Source organism: Fundulus heteroclitus, chromosome 11, assembly GCF_011125445.2.
Source record: "Fundulus heteroclitus isolate FHET01 chromosome 11, MU-UCD_Fhet_4.1, whole genome shotgun sequence".
Taxonomy (NCBI): domain Eukaryota; kingdom Metazoa; phylum Chordata; class Actinopteri; order Cyprinodontiformes; family Fundulidae; genus Fundulus; species Fundulus heteroclitus.
Genome location: NC_046371.1, coordinates 18536873 through 18549474, shown reverse-complemented (window position 1 = coordinate 18549474; position 12602 = coordinate 18536873). Strand labels below are relative to the sequence as shown.

Here is a 12602-nt window from a genome sequence, read left to right as displayed (position 1 = left end):
AAATCAAGTTATGACTCACAAAGCCAAATCACGATAACTCAGGATCTGTTCCCAGATTCCAGGCTTTGTATTTGATTTGTTTTGACATAATGCTGGATTTTTTTATACTGGAACAAAAATATCTCAGTTTTTGAATTAAGAAAATTTGCTCTAGTTCCGTTAAACATAATTAGTCTGCACAGTGTTGTAGATGTAGCACTTTTATGAAGCTGGGCAGAAAAAAGCTACCATTGGTACCACTTTCCACCACAGGAAGTTATAAAACTGCCACCTTTCTCGATTTTTATCATGAATTTTGGATTAACGCTATTTGCAGCAACGTTAAAGGAACAATAAGTAATAATGACACTAAGTGCTTCAAATTGGAACAACAGCCTGCCACAGGCAACAGCCGTTTCCTCAATGGTCCTGCTGCTGTGAATGCTCAGACTTTATAGTTACACAGGATAGGTATTTAATGTTGTGTTCTGTTCTACTTCTGCTGTGCTTCTCTTGCTGACTTTCTTACTGCTCTTTTACCTGGATAAAATACCATATTTTATCGTATTTGAGCAACCAGTGGTTGGAGCGCTACTTTTTTTAAAGGACACAGAGGCCCATCCTCCTAGGTGCATTCTAAGTCAGATGCAAATCAATGATCTGGGTCGTTAGAAGCTATTGCTGGTTGTGAGTGGAGTACTTGGTCACCTGAATCATGACGAGAATGCTGATGTTTTCTCTTTGGAATGTGTTGGAGGACCGAGCTGTAAACACTGGGGAGTTGGAATCACATTCCTCCCCCTCTGTTTAGTGATGACCAAGATGTCTTCTTTAACCCCTCTCGCAAACCATCTGTTCTCTCCGTCCAAACTCTGGACATCATTGTCATCTAAACAGTTGTTCTTGAGGTGCACGAGGACTGCTGAATATTGCCCCGAGCTGCTGGCCTTCCTGTGATGTAACATACATTTATGTTGCTGTTGTTTGGTTTCTCCAATGTAGGAGTCCTCGCAGTCCTCACTGCAATGTACAGCATACACAACAGTGCCCAGCTGTGATTGCGAGTTACACAAAAGACAAAGACTCCTGGATAGGTTTTAAAATGTTTTAAGAAAGAACTGAGCAAACGTCCGGTTGCCTCCGATTTAAGCCTGTTTGCCTGTTGCGATGACCCGGATAACTGAGAATATCCACAGGCTAAATACTCTGTTTTGGCAACAATGGGAACTCTCATACGATTGGCTCAGGAACCAGGAAGTAAACACACAATGCACCAAAGTAGTTGTGCACCAGGGGTCCGTTCTTCGTACGTTGCTTAAAACATCCGAGATCAAATGACACATCCAAGATGATTTCATCCGGCTAATCATGATCCGGCTAAGTGGGTTCTTCGAACACACCTGTTGTTTACGATTAGTATGACTGGAATGAGTTATCTGAGACAACTGCGCCTTCATGCATTTGTTTAAAAGGGGAAATGTATCGATAGTAGAAACAATGATCAGCAACGCTGCTATTGGCTGTTCAGCATGAACAAAGAACGCCCACAGTTTTTCTCCCAAGCAGAACAAGAGCTTTTAATGGAAGGTTATGCCGAATTTGAGTCATTAATTAAAACGACAGGGAACATCTCAAAGTCTGCTAAAGCCAGGAGAGAGGGCTGGCAAAAAATATCAGACAAATTAATGCGTAAATACTGTCCATGGTAGATGTTTCTATCACTTTCTACAGTATGAATTTTTGCATTTTAATAATCTCATATTTACTTTGTTCTTTTATATCAGAGCCTCCACAGGACCCACTAGAACATGGGAACAAGTAAAAGTGAAATACAAGAATATTCTACAAAATGGTAGCCTTTAATTATTAAACTTTATTTTAAAAAGGCACTTGTTATGTCAAGAGATTCAAATTTCAGTGTCATTCCTTAGACACTGGAAGTAAAGGACACGTGCAAACTGGGAATTTTAACAAAAAATAAATAAATCTTTATCCATAAAAAATGAAAATTTTCCTTTTCCAAGTCATCCACGGTTTACACGGTAAAACTGTATTGCTCCGTGGCTAGATAATCCATCCATAGTTTTTTCTAATACAACATACGGCTCGACAGGAAGCAAGCCTTTCAAAGTAAACTAAACTTCACAATAAAATGGCCCGAACAAATCTTCTTACTGAATAGGATAAAAATAAAAAGCAAACCATCATACAAATAACTTAAATATTTTAGATTTATGGCCCCAACACCACTTTTTCCTCTTTAAAAGCCACTGTTAAATGATGTGTTTGTCTGTTTATAACAGCCACCAAGAAAAATCTCTCTACAATTACACTGTCGCGCTGCGCTAAAGGATCCTGTCTATTGCGCAATACGCAATTAATTCGAAAAACTCTGCAAATTATTCTTGCACCTTCCGCAACAGGTTGCAGTCGTAAAAATGGACATGGCTACGGCATACTTCTCCATCTCCTTCGCTTATACAGCCGTGATCTAATCTTGTTTACATGAAATAAGCCTGTTCTCGAGCAGGCTTAAGCTGGCGCACATGTTGCTATGACAACAAGCGCAGGATGTCTTTCGAAGAACCAAACGATCCAAGATCATGCCAAATCGTCAACAATGAAATCCTGCTAACTGAGTTAGCGACGTACGAAGTACGGACCCCATATCTCCATATCACCAAAAACCAAAACATTGTTGATGGAGAGGAAGGATTGTTTATAGTGAATGTTACCTCCATCCCGGGTGACAAATGAAAATGATTTAGGTTGATTTTACGGTAAATATCTTTATTATAAATGTACAGCACTTGGCATGTATGGGTGCTCAGCGCAGGCTGCCCTTTTCAAAAACGAATTTATGCAACTTGAGAGGTGCGGATCGGCTCTGAATGGGTCATGTGACCTAGAGCGCTGCTTTAAGGCAGTCTGAGCTCCCTTTGAACATGAGAGCTAACCTTACATGCTGCTGCTTTTCTCTTAGTTTGCGTCAAAGTTTACCATGGCCATTATTTCAAAATACAGTAAATATAGTGATATAGTGACAACACAAGGGATAGACGTGTCAGAAAATGGATGGATGGAACCTGCATGTCAGCTCTTCTCCTCTGTTGAAGTTCCTGCAGCCTTTCATAATCAGATGACTGAGCCTATTGTCTACACTGTCCTTCTCTTCCACGGCTCCTGGAGCTCCCCCTCCTTCTCCTTCTCCCCCTAGTTCGGCCTCGTCCTCTCCCTCTGAATATAAAGACTCTGCAAATAATCTAGAGGGGTGGCCTTGTCTTTAGAAACAACTCAATACGCTGGTCCAATGTGGTCTACGATAAGATACCAAAACACAGAGACTGTTTTGCGACAATACAGTGTTGCCAGTGGCCTTCAGTGGCACTAAACCTGAAGGTTAGAGGTCTAGTCCTCCCTAGTGGCTGACAGTTACACAGTGCTGCTTTAACAATCTGCGTATTTCCATGAGAAGAAACGCAAACAAAAAGGTTGCAAGTCATGAAATCATTATAAACCTAGAAAGAAGTAAAAAAACAAAAAAACAAAAACAGCTTAATACAGATCTCTGCTCCAGTTTAGGAATTAGCAATAGCAGAATAGCACAGCTTCACAGCACAGGAAATTTGGATTGTAGTAGTTCAACTTCTAAGAGCCATTATTACTGTATTCAGTAGATTTTGTTATGAGTTTTACTTATACATTTCTCTGCCGAAGAGTCATGTGCAGTTTTAGGAACTGTTTGTGCAAATTGGCAGTAAAATATGCAAGGGAAAATCAGAAAAAAAGTCCAAGCTTACCTGTTGTTGTGTTGTGCATTGAACAGCCCTAGTTTAACTAGCAAGCCAACACTTAAATTGACTGATTGAATGTGCTTGACTCGTAAAATTTGGTTTATGTTATCATTTAGTACATTTACATAAATAAATTATGAGGATAAGCCTATTTATCTGACTTACTATCTTTGGTCTGAAATTTTTGTCTGTAAAATAGCATTTTAATGCAGTTAAAAGTTGCAAAGGAAGAGCCAAGTTTAATTGATTGGATGAAGCTTTTTTTCATGCACACTGCAACTTTTTTTTTTAACTGAAGCAAGGTTGGTACTTTGTAGTTATCCGACAAATTAAATCATGAGTGCTACATCCTTCGAGCTTTAAAGAGCCGATCAACATTATCAATGGAAAAAGTTCAAAAGCCAGCACCCTTGATGGAATGTGGGTGCATTAGTGCACTTCACAGGGAATTTGCACATCTGTGAAGACTCCATTAATGCTGATTGATATGTGCAGGTTAGAGCCACTGAAGAGCGATATTTGCCTCCAGCCGGCAAGATAACATCAGAATATTTTCTGCATGTATTAAACCAGTGGGCTTTTGTAATAAATGAAACCGGAGCAGTCTGAATCAGTCACAATCTGGTGCTTTGAAATCCAAAAATACTTCAAATGAGGCCCTAGTTTCTTGAACAGCTGAACATATTTTACCAAACAAGAAGAGGTAAAGCATATTTTTTTCTGTTTTTAAAAACTACAGCAGGATTTTTTTTTTCTACATGCAGAATGGCACTAAGAGAGTTTGTGAAGCCAAATATTCATCTGTGAAAACCTTTTAGGAACGTGTCCCTTAGATCCAGTTCTAAATCAAGTTACGTTTTCTTGAATCTAAGATTTTTCATTATCACAGCTGTGGTCACATCTCTATTTTCTTAGCTTTGCTATAGCTTTTTATAACCCATAACAGCAGAGAAAAAACTGTTATCTCCCAAGCTGCTCCCCTCTTTTTAATATTCATCTTTGTAATGTCTGCTCACTGGAACTCTAACCTCTTCTTTTCCGTCTGTCATGAGTCTGCCTCGAGTTAAAGTCCTTACCCATCTCATATTTCTCTGAATAACTTCCCTTTCTCCCCCACCAGTGAATCAGATAATAGGCCTTCAATTAAAAGAAGTCAAAGAGGAGCCAACTCACTGCTGCTCACTTGTTCCCCTGAATGACATGAAAATTGCTAAAAGGACTTAGCTGCAGTCAGTGATAAGAGGGAAATGTTGGGTGAGGTTTCCTCTGAGCATGTTCCCGTCTAAAATGTATGAAATACATATATTCCTACTGAACTGTGGACTCCAGTCCTCACAGCAGAATTAATACAAAGAGAGTATTTTTCTCCCCTCTTTGGCCAAAGATGGTGTTTTATAAAGGTTCAGTGCCCTCAAAAAGTATTTGCTCCCCAAAACAATTATTTTTAGGGTTTTATGCCACATTATAATTATTCAGATTACCATGCAGATTTTCATATTAGACAAAGATAACACTAGTAAATATGAATATACTTTTCAAATAATTATTCTAGTGCAGGGGTAAGGGAAACAGCTATCCAAACTATCATAGTCCTAAAAGATTGCCCCACTCACTAAATCATGGCTTTACTGTGATTAACCATATTTTTTGGTTAAGGAGGAATCACTTTTATGGAGCCTGTCTAACAACATGAAGCAAACTAAAGAAAAAAAATATTCATCAAGCAATGAACTATGTAAATTCAAGAACTGATTAGGAACAAAGTCATTGACATATGTCAGCAAAAAAGATTTAAAGAGCTATTATCTGTAAATGGGGAAAACACAGAACAGTGGTAAACCTTCCCAGTTGCCATCCCATTAAAATTACTCAAATAGCTCATTGTTGACTCATGCAGGAGGTCACAAAATACCCAAGTACAGCAAATCTATCAGTTAAGGTCAATTTCCAGTATTTAGTAATGTAAAAGACATATTGTAAAAATGACATCCATGAGAGAGTCGTAAGCCAAAACAGACCAAAAAGAACACAGGTCATCTCCCACTTCTAAAAAACACTTCTTGATTGGAAAATATGTTTTGGACTGCATAGATAAAAACTGATAATGCTACATGTTTCTTGTAACTCTAACATAAAACATTCAAACATGGTGGTGGTATTGTGTTGGTCAGGGGCTGCATTTCTGCTTCAGGGCCTGGACAGGGTTATACAGCGGGATACAAATCATACCAGGAATTCACCTCTAAAGGACTCATAAAAACTAAACTTAAGGTCCTGAAGTGAGCTTCTCAAAGTCTGGACTTCAATTCGATTGAAAAGCTGTGGTGTGATTTTTTAAGAGACCAGACTTCCTCAAAAACCCTTCAAAGGGACCAAATTAAAAAAAATCCTGCAAATACGAATGGGATAAAATACTTCCACAGCGATTGAAAAGATACATTTTGAGTCATCACGAACACATTTATGGCCATTGTTTTCTTTCAACAATTATTTTATCAGGCTGTGTTTTTTTTTGACAATTAAATTTGTTTAATAATCTGAGACATCTACGTGTGATGGGGGGGAAAAAGAAATCTATAAGGGGGCAACTTCTTTTTTTCACAGCACTGTATAGTGTTGATTTAACAAACCGTCAATGTCAGAACCTTCAGAGATTTTGAAGATTCAGCACAAGACCATCCATACTTCATGAATCACATAATAAAAAAAAAGGTTCAGATGGGAATTAACTGGCTTCACAGTCCACGGCCTCATGTGCTGCTTGTAAGTTTGAGTTGACGTGTGTGAGACTAAAGGTTTTATTTTCCTCCTCACTTCTAAAAGGTCCCCCCTATCTTATTGGACAAGCAGTTTTCTGACTTCACCCCTGACATCACTCCCATCATCCTTGCTGCACACACCAATAACTATGAAATCATCAAGCTTCTGGTGCAGAAAGGTGTCTCTATGCCACAGCCGCATGAGGTGAGAGAAAGAAGTCAATAGTGTATTTCGATGTGTATGCATTTGTCTGTGTCTTCTTTATGGGGGAATTTATTGCAAAATGTACACATGACTTAAAAAGGCCACCGGCACTAAATATTGCCAGAAATTACAGCGCTTAGCAGATTTAATGAATTCAGTGCTTGCTTCGCTACCCGGGAACATGATCCATGACTAAACACAGGAAAGCCTCATTAAAATGTGTCCACGCATTGTTTGATCTCGCAGGTGCGCTGCAACTGTGTGGAGTGTGTGTCTAGCTCAGACGTGGACAGCCTGCGGCACTCTCGGTCTCGCCTCAACATCTACAAAGCGCTGTCGAGTCCCTCTCTAATTGCGCTCTCCAGCGAAGATCCCTTCCTCACCGCATTCAGGCTCAGCTGGGAGCTGCAGGAGCTCAGTAAGGTGAGCAGAAGACAGACACCGCCGTTTGCCGAGCTGAGGCCACGTTGCTAAAATTAGACTTTGAGGACCTGTAATATTGGCAGCATGCTCATTAATTAATCATGTGTCCTTTCCCTCTCATATTATCAGACACAATTGCCTGTGATTCTTTTTTTTCTTTTTCTTTTTTTTGCTGGGCAATGAGGCAAATTTTATGTAGTGAACATCTAATGCAAGATCCAATCATAAAGAAGAATCATTTTTGAAATTTTGTAAATACTGAATGAATCTTTAAATGTTCATGCTTCACTTATTATCAATTTTTTTTGTCGAATATAGTAGCTTAATGGGTTCATTATTGTAATGATTTATGAGGAGATGAACACGGTATTCAGCCAGACAAAATAATTCTTGAAAGGATTTATTGAGGAGATGATGGATGAGCCAGGCAGACAGAAAAACAATCCACAACGGAAGTACAGAGCAGACATCAGGTGACAACAAAAACTGGGAAAGACTCAAAAAACAGAGGACAGGTCAGGTAATCAGATGTACAAAAACGTGGAGGACTCTTATTAATGAAACAAGTTTGAAGTTCCGGCAACAAACAGATTACTGAGGAGGGTTTAAATAGACAGGTGGACAGGTGAAACCAAGTGACTCTGATTAACTCGGACAGGTGGAGGTAATCAGGGGAAGTGAAGTGACTGAAGGACTGACAGGACAAGTGGCAGAAAACAGGACAGAACTGAACTAGACAAAATACTTGACTAAAGTAACAATACAAACTAGTCCAAGAAAGAAAACAAAAGCTAAGACAGAGCAAAACACAAGCACATATTTAAAAACCAGAAACTAATGCAAATGACAGAATAAACTATAACCGTGCAGAAGCTATGAAAGAATCCAAAACAAGACCTAGACCAGAAATAAAAGCTGAGGCAGAGAGTGAACTAACTGATCAAATAATAAACATAAACCAAGACAAAAACCAGAATATTACAATTATGTCAATAAATGATAATGAAAGATGTTTTTAGAATTAAGGATCCCCGGAAAAATGCTTGACAAAATATGACAACAGCTTTTTCACATTTGTTCAGATTACAACCACTATTCTGACAAAGGCAAATCTGAAAACCGTGACGTGCATTTATATGCAGCCCCACTGGGTCAATATTTAGGAATTCTTCCTGTGATCAACCCTGCTGATATTTTGGGGGTATGTTTCCACCAGTTTGCATACAAACAACTCAAACTTGGTCAGGGGTCCGTTCTTCGTACGTCGCTAACTCAGTTAGCAGGATTTGATTGTTGACGATTTGGCATGATCTTGGATCGTTTGGTTCTTCGAAAGACATCCTGCACTTGTTGTCATAGCAACATGTGTGCCAGCTTAAGCCTGCTCCAGAGCAGGTTTATTTCATGTAAACAAGATTAGATCGCAGCTTTATAAGCGGAGGAGATGGGAAGTCTGCCGTCGCCATGTCCATTTTTACGACAGCAACCTGTTGCGGAAGGTGCAAGAATAATTTGCAGAGTTTTTCGAATTAATCGCGTATTGCACAATAGACAGGATCCTTTAGCGCAGCGCGACAGTGTGACAGTGTAGAGAGATTTTCTTGGTGGCTGCTATAAACAGACAAACGCATAATTTACCAGTGGCTTTTAAAGAAGAAAAAGTTGTGTTAGAGCCATAAATAGAAAATATTTAAGTTATTTGTATGATGGTTTGCTTTTTATTTTTAATTTTATCATATTCAGTAAGAAGAGTTATTCGGGCCATTTTATTGTGAAGTTTAGTTTTACTTTGAAAGGCTTGCTTCCTGTCGAGCCGTATATTGTATTAGAAAAAACGGACGGATTATCTAGACACGGAGCAATACAGTTTTACCGTGTAAACTGCGGATGACTTGGAAAAGGAAGATTTTCATTTTTTATGGATAAAGATTTTTTTTTGTTAAAATTCCAAGTTTGCACATTTCCTTTACTTCCGGTGTCTAAGGAATGACACTGAAATTTGGATCTCTTGACATAACAAGTGCCTTTTTAAAATAAAGTGTAATAATTAAAGGCTACCATTTTGTAGAATATTCTTGTATTTCCCTTTTACTTGTCCCCATGTTCTAGTGGGTCCCGTGGAAGCTCTGATATAAAAGAACAAATAATATCAAATTATTAAAATGCAAAAATTCATGCTGTAGAAAGTGATAGAAACATCTACCATGGACAGTATTTACACATTAATTTGTCTGCTGCTTTTTGCCAGCCCTCTCTCCTGGCTTTAACAGATTTTGAGGTGTTTTAATTAATGACTCAAATTCGGCATAACCTTCCAAGCTCGTGTTCTGCTTGGGAGAAAAACTGTGGGCGTTCTTTGGCCATGCTGAACAGCCAATAGCAGCGCTGCTGATCATTGTTTCTACTATCGATACATTTCCCCTTTTAAACAAACGCATGAACGCGCAGTTGTCTCAGATAACATAATCCAGGCATACTAATCGTAAACAACAGGTGTGTTCGAAGAACCCAGTTAGCCGGATCATGATTAGCCGGATGAAATCATCTTGGATGTGTCATTTGATCTCGGATGTTTTAAGCAACGTACGAAGAACGGACCCCAGAACTTTGCTCTGGAGTTTGTTTGTTTTTTACTGGGCCATACTAACACATATATTGGATCCAAACCATTTTATTCTAGCTGTATGTTTATAAGCGTTGTACTGTTGAAAGGTGAACCTTGGTCAAAAAGTCTGTTGCAGCCTTTAACTGGTATCCTAGAATATCTGACCAGCTTTCCGTTCCCTACTGAAGGAAAGCATTCTCACAGCATCATGCTGACACAACCATGTGTCATAGCTGAAAAGGTGTGTTAAAGGTAATGTGCACTATTAGTGTTCTGGCACACGCAGAGGTTTTACAAGTAGTCCAGAAGTTTCCTTTTTGGTCTAATCTGGTCAGAGGAGCTTCCTTTACATATTTGCTATGAACCTTACATGGGTTACCACAAAATGCTGATGTAACTTCTTATAAGGCTTTCTTTCAATAAAGACCTTCTTGATGATCTTCAGTGAAGCCTAGATTTTTGGAGTGTACAACTAGTGGTCGTCCTCTCACTGGATCCTCTCGCCTTTCCTGTAAATCTAGGTGGAGGTCCATACTCTTTGTTTTCAGGTGATGGATTGAACAGCGCTATGCGTCCAGGGATATTAATAAACATGTATCAAAGTTAAATAAATGACACAATATTGACTAATTAGGTGACTTCTAAAGTCAACTGGTTGCGGTGGCTGTTATCCATGATTTCTGAATGCAAATGCATGTCGCACTATTCAGATTTAAATTTGTTATGAAAAAAAAAAAAGTGTGAAAGCCATGCTGTGTTGGTCTCACATAAGAACCCCGATATTATGCAGTGATGATTGTGGTCATGATGTGACAAAATGGAGGAGAAAAAGAGCTCATCATCATGTCAGTGCTACTGGCAGATTTAGATAAATTAAGTGGCACATTTTTTTTTGCTGATCATGATTAAGAAAAACTCAAGGGTTTTTCAGAGGTGGAGTTTAGCAGCTGCATTAGGAAAGCAGCTGCAGCAGAGGCAGAGTGAAATAACATGCTTACACATTTACCTTTATGAAGAATGGATATTAAGAAATATGTTTACTGGAACAAAATCTGTTGTCTTACTTTAAATGTAAAGAACTGAGCTTTTCATACGATTTACACTGCCTGTAGAGGAGGTTTAAATGTACAATATACTTTAAGTAAAACTATATTATGGAGACAAATGTTTCATTTCAGAACGAAAGATTAATGGTGCGTAGACCCATAATAAAGTAACTTAATGTTATAAATCACCAAGAAGCATGGTTTAATTTAAAACCAATCCTTTTGTGAAGCAAAGTTTTTAGTTTTTTTATTTTGTTTTATAATGACCCGAATCAACTGATATTTTTGCATAACACTTGTATTTCGTATGTGCTCTCTGCCTGGCTTTTTTCAGGTTGAGAATGAGTTCAAATCTGAGTATGAGGAGCTATCGAAGCAGTGTAAACAGTTTGCTAAAGACCTCCTGGACCAGACGAGGAGCTCCAGAGAGCTGGAAATGATCCTTAACTACCGGGACAATGCCAACTTACTGGAAGAGGAGGGCAACAACGACCTGGCAAGACTCAAACTAGCAATCAAGTACCACCAAAAGGAGGTATGGTTAAAGATCAAACTGCCAGTAATAACAGCTGTGTCATGATTACCACGTGTCTGTGTTTTGATTTTGTTATATTTGGATGGTGTCTTCTTCAGTTATTCATCTGGTTTATTCCTTTATTATTTCCTTGCCTTCATCTTGTGTTTAAGTTGGATTGTTCGTTCTTTCTGTGGTTCCTGCCTTTCCTCTCCCTTTCCCTTCATTGTTCTCACCTGTGTCCACTGATGTCTGATCGACTCCACTTGGTTCTCATGCTGGCTCTCTCCCTCTCCTCCTGTTATTTAAGCAGTGTCATTTCTGCTATGGTCTGCATTTGGGTCCTTGCTTTATCAACCATGACAAGCTGAGGCATTTGTTTTTGTTTTTTAGTTGACCTAGGTATTATATTTCATAGCACCTATTGCAGAAGCTTCAGGGAACAGAACACAATGACACTGGAAATGGTTGCTTGTTTAATGCAGAGGCTGATTTTTTTATTTTTTTTTCTCGGTATCACATGCACACAATATGCTGCTGTTGCAGCTTTGAACCTAAAGTTCAAATCTATGTAAGTCTGCAGTATAGCTGTTTTAGCCTTTTTGATAGAGAAATAAGACAGCACATCCTTTCTTCCCTATGTCTGCCTCATCATGCTTAATCTTACCTTCCTGCCATACATGCCCCAGGCTGTATGAATCCTGTGCTGTTATTGGAACACAGCCAGGATGATAGTTTCTGCTGCATTGAGCCAACGTCTTCTCACAGATGCCGTTGACCCAAATAATGATCTTAGAGCTTCATCAGATTTATAAGAAGATACTTTCAAATGGATTTCATTTTAGGTTTCCCCCTAATCGCTTCAGAATGTAGCCTCATTGGTTTTTCTAGCTTATTTGAATAATTAATATACATTTCAAAAATGCCAAAAAACACAAGTGACAAAGAATAAACCTGAACACATTTTTTTAATGTAATAATAAATGCATTTTCTGGTGACAAATTAATTAGGACTTCCACACATTTATTCAAACTTAAAATGGCTAAAATTCTGCAATCATTTAACATCAGGTGCACATGTCTGAAACATCATCACTCATCATTTTGAAGTTGGTTTCCTCTTTTTATACCTTAAATGTTAAGTTTGGTGTCTTTCCGACAGATGAACACTATGGGGAGATTTGATAGCGCTGACTGGAACCTTCAGAAAATCTTGTAGCAGCTAATGAGTCCGGTGACGGGTTTAAAGAGGTCCAAAAAAAAAAAGAAAATCAGGC

At 38.6% G+C, this 12602-nt stretch overlaps 1 protein-coding gene across 1 annotated transcript in view; it reads left to right on the top strand.

Moving 5' to 3' along the window:
• The window catches only part of LOC105923794 (short transient receptor potential channel 4), a 49499-nt gene that overhangs the window by 19436 nt on the left and 17461 nt on the right, over positions 1-12602 (top strand). The window contains exons 4-6 of the mRNA XM_036143040.1: positions 6597-6737; positions 6984-7160; positions 11146-11346. Of these exons, the coding sequence (XP_035998933.1) occupies positions 6597-6737; positions 6984-7160; positions 11146-11346 (519 nt within the window). The remainder of the gene's footprint in view (positions 1-6596; positions 6738-6983; positions 7161-11145; positions 11347-12602) is intronic.